The 16,086-nt window shown below is 42.1% G+C and overlaps 1 protein-coding gene across 6 annotated transcripts in view; it reads left to right on the forward strand.

Annotated features, from left to right (window-relative positions):
• Positions 1 to 16,086, forward strand: part of LOC116573025 — a 138,103-nt gene that overhangs the window by 39,910 nt on the left and 82,107 nt on the right. For 2 of the 6 annotated variants that reach the window (XR_004278584.1, XR_004278585.1), the window contains exons 3-4: positions 7,971 to 8,102; positions 13,767 to 15,288. Coding sequence is in view for 3 of the 6 variants with exons in the window: in XM_032312627.1 (XP_032168518.1) it covers positions 6,094 to 6,394; positions 7,971 to 8,102; positions 14,016 to 14,338 (756 nt within the window). In the remaining 3 variants the exon portion in view is untranslated. Of the gene's footprint in view, positions 1 to 5,970; positions 6,395 to 7,970; positions 8,103 to 13,766; positions 15,289 to 16,086 lie in introns of those variants that run through there. The other 4 variants (XR_004278586.1, XM_032312629.1, XM_032312627.1 and 1 more) reach the window with 4 other exon arrangements.

The raw sequence follows: 16,086 nt of genomic DNA on the forward strand, positions 1-16,086 counted from the left end.
CCTTGTCCTCAGGGTGCTGGAATGCCCTTGGGTGGCCTCTTTCGATGTTCAGAGCCCTCAAAGGCTCTCCATGAACTCCGGGTGCCCCATCAAAATCTCCAACCCTATCTCCCGGCACTTTTTATGCCACAGAACACCTTCATACCAGACAGTGCTAAATGTTAATCGAAGTTTCGCTACATGCCAGACAGTGTTGTAAGTACTTTACATACATTATTTCATTCAGTACTTTCAATAACCTCCTAAAATAGGAGGTGCTGTTATTTGTACTACTGAGACAAAATGAAGGCACGGGAAGGTTAAGTGATTTGCTTGCTGTTAACACAGTCACATTGGCACCTGGACTTGAACATGCCAAGTGTGTCTCTGAGGTCTGCGCCCCAGCTGGGCTGTACCAGTTGATGGGGTGGGTGTGTCCTTTGCATCTTGTCCCTGAGGACTGCTGTCAGGCACTGGAACCAGGTAGAAGCCTGCTGGTGGGCACCACCTGACCTCCAGCAGACGTTGCTCCAGCAAATCAACCCGCAGGATAGTGCTGGCGGCGGGTCACAGCCGGGTCTGGTTTCCTGTCCCTTTTCTCCTCTCTCTGACAAGCCCTACTCTCACTTCTACATTAGCTCCTCCGAGTTTATCTCTCTTTTCTTAACAATGCCGGTCTCCAGCTCCTCTCTGAAGAGCCAGATAATGGAAGCAAGATAAAAGCAGAAGTTTTTCTAAGTGTCAAAATTAAAAATAGACTAAAATGGATTATATATTCTCCTCTGAGTTAGTGAGTCCCCAATGATCTTACCATGGAAGGGTGTTTTAGCTAGCTTGTGATATGTCACAGAATACCTTAGACAGGTGGTTCCACACTTTGTTTTTCCCAGTTCTGAAGACTGGAAAATCTAAGGTCAAGGTGCTATCAGATTTGGTTCTTGGCAAGGGCCCTCTTCCTTGTGGGCAGGTGACCGCCTTCTCTCTGCATCCTTACGCTGGGGAGAGGGCAAGTGAGCTCACATTTTCTTCTTCCTTTAAGGAAAAGAGTCTCATCACAGGGCTGTCACCCTCATGACCTATGTAAACCTAATCACCTCCCAAAGGTTTCACCTCAAAGTACCATAGGTTGGGGTTAGGGCCTCAACCTATGAATTTTGGGTGGAGGATACAAACATTCAGTCCATAAAAAAGATATAGTTAATAATCAGGAATGAGCTCCTGTAATCTAAGTGGTTTTGGAGTTGAACTTGTACAACATTCATAGGATGCACTCTCAAGACCTAGATGACTCTTGAAGCTCAGTAAACTCAGCAATGTGGAAACCAAATAAGGACCATTGAAAGGATTTTCCAGCCCATTTTGGGGGGGGGGGTGCTATTTCAATTCTCTTTCCTTAAAATCCTCACAGAGAAGGTCTGTGAGGGGCCTTGAAAGTCAAGAGCTGGATAGTCATTGACCAAAAATAAAACCCATGCATTGTGCATGCTGAGTAAAGTAATACTGGGTCATACTCTATAAACACCCATTGCACTCATATTGTATTCTGATAGCAATGTGAGGCCTGGTAGGGAGTGGAGACAATGAATGTGACTTTACTGGTTTCAAGGAATCCTTTTTCTAAAAGCTTCCAGTTTAGAATCAAAGAGGGCCAAGATTAAACACTTGCTTATCTTTGGAAAACTCTGAAAGACATATCTTTGGACATAGCATGATCCAGCAACATAGCACAGAGCGGACGAGTTTGCATTTGTGAGGCTGGCACGGTCTGGGCTCTGCGCTCTCACACACTCCAGCCTGGGTCGGGTTCTATTGCTTACTAATTTCATGAAACTAGGCATGTCTCTCTGAGGCATCTTTCTTGTACAATGGACCTAATACTAGTAGAATCCTTCTGAAGATTAGGTGAGATCATCTATGTAAAGTGCTTATAATAGAGTCTTAGGAAACACTCAATAAATTTAATGTCATTATAGTCAAGAAGGAACAGATGCCACAAGTCCACTGATAGTTCTTCGGCTTGGAAACTCCTTGATACACTATTATTCAACTACCCTTTAAGCTCCTCCATTACTGGCTATCAAGGTTGCTAGATTTAGCAAAATACAGGGGTCTCTGTAAAACTATAGGACATGCAATGTCCTGTATTTGAATTTCAGAAAAGCAATCAATACTTTTCCTATAAGTATGTCCCCAATATTGCAGGGGACATAATCATGTGGAACATGATTTATTGTTTATCTGAAATTCAAATGCAGCTGTGCATCTTGTTTTTCATCTGACAACTGTAGGAGCCTAGAAGCTATGTGACCTTAGGCACACTGTGTCTCTGTTTCTTCATCTGTTAAGTGTGGGATTAAATGGGTTATTGCACGTGGAGCACTTAGAACTGTGGCAGGTTCATAGTAAGTGCTCGATAAATTATAATAATCATTACCCTTCAGACAGAGGTTCTATCTGGTTAATGACAGGTTGGTAGTGGTAGGGCCATAATATTGAAGATTCAAGAGATATATTTGAAAAATTACATGTTTGCCACCATTGCATTTAGCATTATATTTGGTATTGTCTTAAAATGTAACCTGAAAATGAAATCAAAAGAGACTGGATCCTTATAATAGCTTCCTTTAGCTTTAATGATTTTTCACTCTCCCGTAAATTCTTCTGTTGGGATTGGAACCATCAAGGAAAATTCAATTCTCACTTTCCATTTTACCAGTTTTGCCCTCCAGAGCAGTGCTGAGCTGGAGTTGAAACTGAAATGAAATTGCCCAGCTTCCACTTTTGGCTCAAGTTGCAAAAGGCTTGTCTGAAGAGTTTTTGGAACTTTCGAACTTATTCAGAACTGTTTCTCCAACACAGACCTTTGGCACTGAGAATGAGAAGCTCTGAATCTGGGATGTCGTTGTGGTTTTGATGGGGGTGATGTTTATTTATTAATTTAATTCAAATATTGTATTTCAAATTTGTTAGAGGCCATCATTTCTTTTTTTTCATACCAGAGTCTCTTGAAGCTAGAGTCAATGACTGTACAAGTCTTTGGTCTGCGAAACTAGCTCAACTGAAATAATTTCTCTTTCACTTGAAGTATCTTGCCAATTCCCCTTCCCCCAAAACTCCACTGGTCAAAGTTCTCCTTACTTTTCTAGATTCTAATAAGTCCCACTTCCTTGAGGCTGTCTCTGAGTCCTGCTAGAATTAATCTTTATGAGAAAATTTGTCACTGTCCATCTTCAGATGCTGGTGTAATCTCCCTGGGAAGGAAGAATGGGGACCACCTATAATTCATCCTTGAATTTTTCATGATGCTTTGCAGATAATAGTCTGCTCCCTAAATCTTTGTGGTATTGAGCTAAAAACATTGGAATACTTGATAGGACTTCATTGTCACTACAGATGGCTCATATTTTGATAAATACCTTTGTAAACCAGTCTGAAAGAGTTACTTTAACTAGAGTAGGTAAAATTCAAATATGGGAAACAATAGAGATTTTTTTCCTGAAGTCCAGAGCATTACTGTACTTATATTCTCGGGCTCCACGGATGAAATAGATTGGAGCATGAAAAATTCACAGTAGACATAGGAAATATATGGTTTGATGGAAATTCTCTGAGTTAGCAGAAATAGGATCCCGTTCCTTTTTCATAGGAGGAGAAGGAAGTTATCTATAGTATGGACAAGGGCTGGATGATTTTAAGGATCTAAACCAAGGTTGAAAGTTTGGCCCTCTCATCTGAGTGGGTTGCTTTCCATTTGTACCCGCCACTGCTCTGCCTCCCCCCACCCCACACTCTGTGCCCAGAGGGTGACCCTTTTAGATGACATCTCCCTTGTCCACCTGCTGGCTGCCTTCCAGGTTGGTGTGACCAACAAAAGGCAGCAACGGGACAGAGAAAAGAGGTGGGGGTATTCTTTCTCTGTTTCTTCTCTATTTTTACATTGTATCCCTGGCAGCATCTGGGTTCCCCCACAGCAGCAACTCCTACAGGGTCCTTTCTCCCTAGCCAGTTAAGCTCTCCCAGGCTGGGTGGTGGGAGGTAACAATTTCTCGCTATTGCTAGTCTCTGACTGTCTTACCACCCTTGTTTCCTAAACCCTGCCTTTACCTCTATCACAAATTCCTTTTTTTTTTTTTAAATTAAGATTAAGAGAGAGCACAAGCAGGCAGAGCAGCAGGCAGAGGAAGAAGCAGCCTCCCTGCTGAGCAGAGCCCCAGTCGGGGCTTGATCCCAGGACCCTGAGATCACCACCCCAGTGGAAGAGAGACTTCTTACCAACTGAGGCACCCAGGTGCCCCTATATCACAAGTTCTTTCATTCATCTTCCTCCCTCTATTCCTTCCTTCCTTTCTTCCTCCCTTCCTTCCGACTTTTTTTAAGATAGAGTAAGAGCGGGAGAGAGCACAATGGCGGGGTGGAGAGGCAGAGGGAGAGGGAGAAGGGAGCCTGACATGGGACTCGATCCCAGGACCCTGAGATCACGACTTGGGCTGAAGGTTGATGCTTTACCGACTGAGCCACCCAGGTGCCCTTCATTCATCTTTCTTTATTTGAAAAATCTGGAAAAAATTGTTGTTGTTGCTGAGACATTGGCAGCCACAACATCTAAAGCAATGTCTTACAAGAAGGTTAAAGCCTTTTAAACAAAGGACTAACAGTCTTCACTCAGTAGGTCTTCCTGAAGTGCCTACTATGTCCAAACCTTTCCTTCGGGGTTGGCAGCAGAGACAGTACCAAGGAGGGGAGAACTTGGTCTCTGCTTTTACATTAATCATAGTGTAGTGCTGTGGTCTCTAAAGAGAACTTTAGGTTCTGGGAAGAAAATATCTATAGAAAATATAAGAAATAAGTTTGATGTATATCTTGGTAATATCTTAGAACAGAACATTCTGATGGGTGAGTGGGAGCTCCCTCACACGGAGATGTTGAGCTTGGAATTCTCACTTTTGTTTGCTTTGGTATATTGTGCTTGATTAGTTTTTTTGTGCTGCTACATATCTTTAACAAGGTTAATATTTTAAAAACAACACCTTTGAATGTAATGAAATAAAATAAAAGATTCAAAACTATTTTTAATGCATTAGGTATTTTTCTTTCATAAAACAGACAAGTGCTCAAAATTTGTTTTTTTTTTCTCCTTTTTTTTTTTTTGTGAAGACAAGTGGTTATGAGGTAGTCTTTCTTCAGGAGATTCAAAAAAATTAAACATGCTTACTCTGTCCCTTCAACTTAATAGTTGTTTTAAAATAATGAGAACATGACTGCTTTGCAAAAGAAATATGCTACAGAAAGAGCATTTTGAAAAGATACTTGAATTTGTATCCATTAAGTTTGTACCCATAATTAAAGGGGTGATTTTTACCTATTAGAAACTTTCACATTTGCACACTTCAAATTGAAAATAACATTTTTCTAACCTGTTTACTAATGTTTTAGATGAAGAACTTCAGAAAGTGTTGAGGTCATTTGTTAAAAATACATATTGTACCATTTCCTAGTTAGTTTGGAGCTGATGGAGAGACTTCAAGAGAATGAAAATTTACTAGGAAAATATAAGAAAAGGTATTTTTCAAGTTTGATGCATGGAATTGAAAACTGAGTGTCCCCATTCACTAAGTTCCGCTAATGACACAGTTTTTCCAATTTGACTTGATGAATTTTTGTGAGGAACTTTTTCCAACTATGGCAGATATTAAAACCAAATATTAAAATTAACTGAATCTAGAACCAGAGTGTCTCCCTGCTCCATCACTAAACATTTTACCAAGAGTTCCAATAATGAAGCATACGTAATTTCATTGTACTCACTAAACTTGCTAAATAATAAAAAAATTAAATGTTTTATTATTTAATTTGATTATGTCATTATCTTAATACCTGCTAATTTAAAAAGAAGTTCCTAATAGCAAAAGAATTTTGCCAGTGTTAAGGGAAATCAAAATTAGTTGTCTATGGCTTCTTTTATCCTAAATATTTCTTTTTTCTGTATATGTTTTGCCGTGTGTGTTTTCTGTATGTTATTCCATGCAGTTGGAACTGGAAAAAGCTTGGGAGTTCAGTTAGTCTAGCCCTGTCATTTCAATCATGAAGAAACTGAGGCAGAAGTGGTTAGAATAGATGTCTGGAACTAGAACTCAAGTCTCCCGGTTTCCTAGCACTAGTTTTCCTAGTCTTTCTCTCTATACCACACTTCTTCTGAGCTGTAGCATTACAAGAATAGTGAAATACAGACTCCACGTTCTGTGTCTTGTAAGTGGCAGCCTGTTGTTGGTGCGAAGTGATGAGTCCGTTGACGGGGAAAATAAACATTTCCCGAAGCTTCAGAAAGTGTGGCTTTGTGATGACCGCCCGCTAACTGTTGTCCTTGGAAATACAACAGAGCCCAGGCTGAGACTCCACCCTGGATCTGGAACTCAAGGTCAGTGTCACACAGTCTGCATACTCTCCACTCAATGCCAAGCCTTCATTCCTCTTGTTCAAACAACAAAAAAGTAAAACCACAGACGGGGAACAGTGTGCAAGAAGTCTTGACTGAGAAGTGAGAAGCCCATGACTATCACACACAAAGTGTTCACTTCCTGAAGAGAACTTCCCTGTGTATTCTTTGGGAGAGGCTCTCCTTCTAAGATGGTATTTCCAACAAAGAGAATGTCTGTGTGTGGAGAGGGAAAGCCAGAGCTGGGTGCCAGCTAGAGGAATGACCGTAGTTCTGATACCTCTTCTCAAACGAGGTCCTTGGGTTATTGGATCCTGGGTGTTTAAATCCTTGGGGACAGGGAGCACCTGGGTGGCTCAGTTGGTTAAGCGTCTGCCTGCGGCTCGGGTCATGATCCCAGAGTCCTGGGATCGAGCCCCACATCCAGTCCTCCTTACTTGTGTGCTCTTTCTCACTATCTGTCTCTCTCTCAAATAAACAAATAAAAATATATAAAAAAAAAATCCTTGGGGACAGTGTCACGGAAGGGAGACAACTCCTAAGCCTTTCCCTGCCACATTTTAGTTGAGTGACTTGGGGCACATGATTGAAGAGGGCTGAGCCAGGATCCTCATGTGTTATTGGGATAACAAGGCTTTCCTTGTAGGGGTGTTGTGAGGACTAAGTAGAATGAGGCATGGAACATTGAGTAATGCTAGATACATAGTAAGTAATCCCCCACACCTCATGGACATAACAACAATCCTATGGATGTCTTTATATTTTTACTGAAAGTGATGGAGAGAATATTGTTTGAATTTTTTTATTTAACACATTCTCTGTATTTTATGCTCTGACTTTATGTTTTGCCTCAAAATTATGTATGTGAGGTTCATACTTGTTGATTTGCATAGCTCTGATTTGTTTCATTTTATAACTTAATCTCTTGATGATGGATATTTAGGTTGTGTGAAGTTTTTTCCTACTACAATGAGTGCTACAAGCACCGTAGTTTCTGTTTCCCCATTTCACTTGTTTGTAAGATAAAACAAGAGCATCTTCTCTGCCTGTATCACACATCTCACATATCCCTTACAATGACATTTTTCTTTTTTTTTTTTTTTTAAAGATTTTATCTAAGGATGGCTGGGTGGTTCAGTCGGTTAAGTATCTGCCTTGGGCTCAGGTCATAATCCTGGGGTCCTGGGATTGAGTCCTCCATCAGGCTCCTTGTTCAGTGGGGATCCTGCTTCTCCCTCTGCCTGCTGCTGTCCCTGCTTGTGCTCTCTAACAAATGAATAAGCAAAATCTTTTAAAAAATAAAAGATTTTATTTATTCATTTGTTAAAGAGAAAGAGATAACAAGCAGGGGGAAGGGGCAGAGGCAGAGGAAGAAGCAGGTTTCCCTGCGGAGCAGGGAGCCTGACATAGGGCTCCATCCCAGGATCCCAGGATCACGATCTGAGCTGAAGGCAGATGCTTAACCGACTGAGCCACCCAGGCGTCCCCTGCAAGGACATTTTTAAAGGGCATTTTGTGCTTTATGCAGTGCCTTTAAGTGCGTTACAATTTCCCACAGATGGAGACCAGACCCACACTGGGGTGTTCTGGGACCCAAACCCAGGCTCACTGTGGAACCTTATGCTGTGGAGAATCCTTAGAACCTCTCAAGACTTTCACCGATCTGCAATAGCACCATCACTGATAAAAGGTACTTTCTGCAGTAGCTCAAACCCCAGTTGTTGTTTCTGCTTATCTTTTGAATAGGGTTTCAGATTCCACAGCTGAAATTTCCCAAACCAAAGTTTTGCAAAACAAATTCAATTTTCAGTTTTTCCTCTTGAGGTAAAAAATAATTTCTTGCAAAAACCTTGTACTTGCTGCCCGGTCTTTGTGGCTTTTTAGTGAATATCCCTATAGTCAGGATTTCCGTGGACTTTTTTTTTTTTTTTTTTTTTTTAAAGATTTTATTTATTTATTTGACAGAGAGAGATCACAAGTAGTCAGAGAGGCAGGCAGAGAGAGAGAGGGAAGCAGGCTCCCTGCTGAGCAGAGAGCCCGATGCGGGACTCGATCCCAGGACCCTGAGATCACGACCTGAGCCGAAGGCAGCGGCTTAACCCACTGAGCCACCCAGGCGCCCTCCGTGGACTTTTTAAAGTTGAGTTTTTCCAACTGTAAAATTAGTATAAGATTTTTGTATAAGGATTTGGAATTTGTAAATGCTCAAAGGAGAAAAACTTGCTGAGACACAAACACCGTTATCATCTTGGCACATTTCTTTTCAGTTTATTCACATGTTTATATAGCTAGGCTGGGCTGTCCCTCCCATTTTGTACCCTGCATTTTCCACTTAACGTTATAATATAAGCTTTCCCTCTATGGACTTTGAGTGGCCAAAATTTACCCAGAAAGGAAGTCTGTGTCTCCAAGGAAGCTCATTCTCAGAAAGGAAAAAATTCTCTTCTTCACAGGGTTATGGGAAAAATGCCTGTTTGGTGGTTTAGGCTGTCCCTGAGTAACTGTTTATTAAATGTGCAAAGAAACTTCTATTTTCTGTGCTAGTTTGGTTTCTATAAAGATAATGACTGGGGTACATAAAGTAAAATGTGTGTGCTTCTATATGCATTTCTAAGTCATCTGTATGTATATGATTAGATGTACTAATAAGTACATACGCACTTTCACACATACATACCCGTTTAGGGAAGGACTTGCCTTAGGACAGACAAAAGATACCACACTACTATTATTTTATTATTTTGAAGAATCAACTTGACTTTATTTTGACTTTATGGTATGATCTTAATCTAAGGCTTTTTCCAAGAACGGGGTGGGGGTGAGATATTTATTAATGACAGCTTGTCGTCCAGGTTAATTTGTTGTTGGGGGGGAAACTAATTATCCATTCCAGGTGTTCTCCGTCAGTGTAACAAGACAACTTATAACAATTGACTGTTTCGTTTTTGATGAAGCTAATTAAAACTAATTAAACAGATTGGAGTTTACAGTACAACTAATTACAAGTAATTAAGGTACGCTAGATTTGTAGTATGCATGGAACAATTATCTTGAAACCAGAATCTGGGTTACTCTGATTCAAGGAATATGTTTGTAATATAAGCAGGAATCAAGTCAAGAAATCTGCCAAAGAAAATTAAAGAAAAAAAAATCCATCATCAACTCTTAGAAAAGTTACATCATAGAATGTTGCCTAATATTTTAATTCATAAAGTATGTCAGGAGATGATTTTCCCCAGGCCATATACAGCATACAGAGGAGCCAATTAGCTGCGAAGTTATGGAATAGATTATTTTTTGGAAGTGTTGAAATGCTTTTGAGAGTCAGACTGAATACTGGTAAAAGATATTCTCCAATTTACCTGAATTCACTGTGGCCTTCTTTCCTGAGCCCACAGTATGTGACAGCTTCACCCCAGTTGTCACGGAGGATGTGGAAAACATCTCTTGATTCCAGGCTGGAATTCTGTGTTGTCCAATGGGCTGGCCCAGCAAGGACTCATTCTCCTGGCTTCGGCCCCTGGGTGACCAGCCCAGCCTGTCTCTGAGCGGTTTTACAAGGGTGAGCTGGGAGGCAAAGCGATCATTACTTTGTGACTCAGAGCTCTGCCTGGCCTGTGACTGGGGTGGTTTGATAAATGAGAAAGAACATTGGGAGTTAGTCCATTGAGGTGTCCTTAGAAAAACCCTGGTGGCAGGAGGCCGTGAGAGCTGTGGCTGTGAAATGGAAAAAAGGGGGAAGGAGATGGGAGAGATGTATGCCTGTGAAATAGGATTTGGCACTATTTGGTTGCGGGTTGTATGGAAGATGTCTTGTATAGGGCTCCAAGTCCTGCTGCTCTCACCTGAATCTAGCCAGAGCCTCGGCTACGAGCTCCTCTTGGAGTTTTGAGAAGCTTTATGCATTTTTCAACCCCACAACAATCTTGGGCTAGAACTATGTGCTTCTAGCTTCCTGCTCTGGGGCTTCTGTGCCCTTTCAGGCCCTGCGTGGCACTCAGTATTCCTAACAGGGGGATATTGGGGGATTAATATCCTGTGGAGACTCTCCTGACCAGTGGAACTGGGAGCCAACAGACACATGTTTCTTTTCTGTTTTTCTTTTTAAAAAGATTTAATTAATTAATTAATTAATTACTTAGAGAGAGAGAGAGAGAGAGACAGAGAGAGAGCGCACAGAAGGAGAGTGAGAGGGAGAAGCAGACTCCTGCTAAGCAGAGAGCCCGACATGGGACTTGATCTCAGGACCCTGGGATCATGACCTGAACTAACTGAGCCACCCAGGTGCCCCATCCTTTCTGTTTTTCTGATGGGGAGATTGGAGATACATTTGATAAGGTGAGGGGAGTGTTGGCCAACTTGATATCACATCCTTGTAATGGTCTCCGTCCTCTCCTGCCCCTCACTTCTGACCCCTGGGATCCCACTACCAAACAAACCACTTGAATGTAAGCCATCATCTCTAGCTCTGCTTTCGGGATAAACTAGGCGAGAGAGGTTAGGCTTGTGGACATGAGAGGATGAAGAGGAATGGGAAACAGAAAACCGTGGATCAGAGTCAGGCTGATGTGTTAATGTTGGGCTGCACTGAGATGGAGGCAGGGAATGGGACTCTGGTCACAGAAAAACCAGTTAGCATTTCAGTGATATTGCTAGGCAGAGATTTCCTGAGTTAGAACCAAGCTTTCTGAGCTCCTAACTTTAGCTTCTAATACCTGCAATGATGACTTTTCAGTTGCTTTTATTTCTCTAGGGGTAGCCATCTGTAGTAGTTATCTATTGTTCTGGAATAAGTGATGCAAAAACCTGGAAGCTTTAAACAACAAGTACATGATCTCACACAGTTTCTGAGGGTCAGGAATTAGGCGTGCCTAATGAAGTCAGAGTCACTCATTAGGTTGCAGTCAAGCTGTTGGCTGTGTGTAAAAAGCTGACTGGGAGGTCCGCTTCCGGCTAAACTTGTGGTGCTGTTTGCCAAGACGTCATTTCCTCGCTGCATGGGCCTCTCCACAGGGCTCTTTACAACATGGCTTCCCACAGAGCCAGTGATCTTGAGAAAAAGATGTATCAGGAAAGAGAGAACACCCAAGACAGAAGCTGTAGTTTCTCATTCAGCTTGGAAATGATGTACCATCACTTTGGTTATATGCTGTCGTTGGTACAATCTGGAAGGAGGAATACATAAGGTATGATTACTAGGAAGCAGGAATTGTTGGGGATCATTTTGGAGCATGCAACCACACAGTATTCATTTCCTTCTTTTATTTTATTTTTTCTTTAAAATAAGGTTTTATTTATTTATTTATTTATTTATTTATTTATTTATTTAATGGGGAGAGAGAGATCACAAGTAGGCAGAAAGGCAGGCAGAGAAAGAGGGAAGCAGGCTCCCTGCTGAGCAGAGAGCATGATGCAGAACTGGATCCCAGGACCCTAGATCATGACCTGTCCGGAAGGCTGAGGCTTAACCCACTGAGCTACCTAGGCATCCCATTTCCTTCTTTTAAAGAGATATTTATTACATATGTCAAGTACGTACTAATTAAACATAAAAATCAAACACTGCCAAAAAAATTTAAATGAAGAGGAAAACTCCCTACTTCCAGGTCCAGTCCTCATAGATAATCACCATTAACTGTTTGTTTTCTTTTCTCCTAGTGTTTAACAACTGTGTTTAAAAACGATAAATAGTATACTTTAAACTTGTCAGAGATTTTGTTCACTTACACAGCTCCCACTTCCATTACCCTTCTACCTCCCAAATGTGTTAATGTAATTATTTTTAATTCCTCTACTGGTTGCCTTAGTAGTATAAAGCATGTACTTGAACATCTGTTTCTGATCCATCATATGTAAACATTATCTCTTGACTCCACTATATAAGGTGAGAAATTTAGTAACACTTCCCCTCACTTCTGACTTCTGTGAGCTATGCCATTTCTTAGAGAATCCTTGGAGGTTAGCAATATTTATATTTTGTTCTGTAAGTATACTTGCTTTTATTGCATTTAGAAAACAGCTGTTCAGATCTCTAGCAGGATGACGTTGCCGAAGCCAGCCCTCTGTATATTTAAGGAAAAGTGGTACAACGTTTAGTTCTGACCTTCCTGGCAGCCTGAATCTTGCCAGAGAAGACCTATTATGTGTTTTACAATGGAAAAATGTTAGCCTAGACTCTCTTCCTTAGAAGGAGATGGGGATCTGTGTCTTTGAAGATCACATGACTTAACCACCATTTTACTAAGAATAACAACCATTTATTAAGCATTGTTTATATACCAGGGGCATACATTATCTCTTTTTCTCAAACAGCTTTGAAAAGAACTCACGAATACTCCAATATATAGACAAACAGGCTCAGCAAGTAAGATAACTTCTCTAAAGTCACCTAGCCAGTAAATACAAAATTAGGATTTGAACCTGAGACTGCTGGAGGCTCCAAGCCACTGTGTTGGAAGGGCTTCTCTCTGTGGCCTGATGAAAGATGAATAAATACGGAGATATTTCAAGAAAGCTCCATTTTTTCTTATCTGTTTTCTCAATTATGCAAAAGAGTGTATTCAAAAGTAGCATTTGGCATAATTCTCATCTTCCCTCATGTACAATACTATTTTAAGAAGTCAAGGCTTGTTTATTGGGAGAAAGCTGCTATAGAATTTTGAAGGGCTCTCTTGCAAATGATGGATCTATAATCTTGTAGAGAAAAAGGGGCAAGTTTTTGTTTTGTTTGTTTCTTTAAAATGAGACTGAAATTTGAGAGTATCCCCAGGGAAACAGAACCATATTTGATGAATTAGAGTAAATTAGTGCATGAATCTTACTTAAAAGTGAGACTCTGACAACTTGGGTAGTGAAAGATCTTTATTCAGATCTGCAAGGATTAACCATTTACTATAACATGTGTAGGATACTGGCCACGGAATTCTTCGAAAATACAGGTTTTGGGAAAAATGAGTAACCTACTTGTCCACTAAAATTCTCATTTTGGGGGCATGAGTGGCTCAGTCAGTTAAGTGTGGGCCTTCAGCTCAGGTCATGATCTCAGGGTCTTGGGATCAAGCCCCGAGTTGGGCTCCCTGCTTTCCGTGAGCCTGCTTCTCTCTCTTCCCTGCTCATGCTCCCTCTCACTATCTTTCAATCCCTCAAATAAATAAAATCAGAAAAGAAAAAAAAATTTTCTTATTTTTGGATATAAATCCTAGCATTATGTGTGCCAGCAACACACACACACACATTCTCTCTCTCTCTCTCTCACACACACACACCACCAAACAAAAAATGGTTTGGAGGTGCAAATAAAAGGCTAAATGAATTATGATACACACATTAAATGGAATCTGTTGTGCCCCTCTAGAGAGCAAAATGGAGTCTCTCACGTCAAGCAGGGGCCTGAGTCAAGCAATGAAGCAAGCAGTTAAAGGTACCGCAGCTGGGAGATATCGCCAGGACCCCCGTCAGCTGACACCCCAGAACTGAAAACGAGCAGAACCAGAGCAGGTCTGCAGGGACCCGAGACCGATTCGATCCCTTTACAAAGGGGAGGGTTTTGGCAGCACAATGTCAGAAATTTCAGACCTGACCTCTCCACGTCTGACCACTTTAGAAAGGCAACTGCTGCTGAAGGCTCTGCCCGAGGGATCTCCGACCAGAACCGAGAGCCTTGCCTGCTTGAAGGTAAGCAGCCCTAAGTGCCCAGAGCTGCCCCCGGACCCCCGAAGCCTCGCCTCAACCGCGCGCCCCTACACCGACTGCGCGTGGGGTTCGTCCACGTCCGGCACCCTTCTGTCGTCTTGTTTGCCGTGTGGCCTGTCTTCCGCCCTGCCCTGCGTGTGTGTGAGAAGCCAAGTTAATCACAAGGGGAATGTCTTGGAGTTTGGAGTCAGGAACCTGCTTCGGGATTGTGATTTAACTCGGCTTTCTGACTGATACAGCTGACCTTGGGAAAGGACGCAGCTTGGCAGCGCGCTCGGGAACGCCTGCGCCCAGCGGCCCTCCCACAGGCCACTGAGGTTTCTCTCAAAGCACCTGGGCCCATGCGATTACGTCCACGTATGCGCTCCCATAAATGACTTCACTCTGCCTTTTGTTAGGGGCTGTGACTGGTAAGCCTAGTCCTCTCGAGTTACTCTCCCCCGAACTCCCATTTCCGAAGCTCTCGGTTGCTAATTTGGCGTGAACGCCCCCTACTGGCAAGATCCCGCCATTCTCCCCAGTTATTGCGGCTCTCCCCATTGCCAAAATCACACCGAGTTTGCTAAATACGGAAAAAATGTTTTCTTTAATTTGTTATGCTGTTCGGATGGCCAGAAGGTGAAAAGGAAGAATATTATTATACCTACAACCTACAGGAAACCCTCCGTGGATGATGACTTCCAGGCTGCGGGTTCATTCCGTAATTGCTCCGACTAACAATGCCCTCGACGGCAGACCGAATTAAAATGCATACCCAGCAGAGCTGTAATTTTTTAGTTCTGATTAACCAATTCTGTCTCCTTGAATGTAAATAACCTCTCTTCCTACTTTGAGATTTTGCTATTTAGGATTTACTCAATACAAATTTTAAACTAGATTAAAAAACATCTTTTCAAATTTATTTCAAAGATAAATGCCTCCTACAAATCTTGTCATTAGATACTACTGGGTAGATCCATGTATGCCTGAGGCATTATCAGTGATGTGTGGGGGCTGGTAGTTTTTTTTTTTTTCTTTCTTCTATTTGGTATTCTCTTCTTCTTCTTCTGTTTGAGTAAATGGTGGTGGGTGGATTTGCAGACAGCAGCTCTTTCCTCCCCCAGGGCTGGATGCAGAGGTGACTTTTCTCTCTACAGAACCCCCCCCCCCCTTTTAAAAAGATTTTATTTATTTATTTGAAAGAGAGATCACAAGTAGTCAGAGAGGCAGGCAGGGGCGAGGCGGTGGGGGTGGGGGCGCTAGGGGAAGCAGGCTCCCTGCTCATCAGAGAGCCCAATGCGGGGCTCCATCCCAGGACCCTGAGATCATGACCTGAGTCGAAGGCAGAGGCTTAACCCACGGAGCCACCCAGGCGCCCCAGAACCCCCTTTTTAAAAAAGTGCATGGCTCCTTCTTTTCACACAGAGGAAATAAGGAAAAAATAAAACAATAGAACATAGCCAGCATCCTTTATAATTGTTCATTGGTGGATACATGTGAGATAATAAGAAATACTGAATGCCCCACGTTCCTGACACAAAGTTCCTAAAACCTTTGTAAATTAGGGTGCTATGAGAATATTTTCTTCTAACACTTAGTCATGGACTCCAGTTGCTGACATAGCTCCCAAATCCCTTGAAATTTCCTAGGTGACAGCAGTTTCTTTTGTTCTAAAGAGGTGGTTCTTGGTGGGCCTCCACGGGACTGGTCACCAGAAAGACCAAGGCATGATTAGAAGCTTGGAATTTTCAGTCTCACCTTCCATTCACAAGAGAGGGAGAGGGGCTGGAAATGGAGTTACTAGATGCTCATACTTACCTACTAAACCTCTGTAAAAATCCAAATAGAGTGGGGTTTGAGTATCTTCCAGATGGGTGAACACATCCATGAATGGGGAAGATAGTGCACCCCAGCTGCAAAGGGACAGTGGCTCCTGTGCTTGGGACCCTTTCAGTCTTCCCTCTATGTATCTCTTCATAAGGCTGCTCACCTGCATCCTTTAT

The sequence above is a fragment of the Mustela erminea genome, chromosome 14 (genome assembly GCF_009829155.1).
Source record: "Mustela erminea isolate mMusErm1 chromosome 14, mMusErm1.Pri, whole genome shotgun sequence".
Lineage (NCBI taxonomy): Eukaryota > Metazoa > Chordata > Mammalia > Carnivora > Mustelidae > Mustela > Mustela erminea.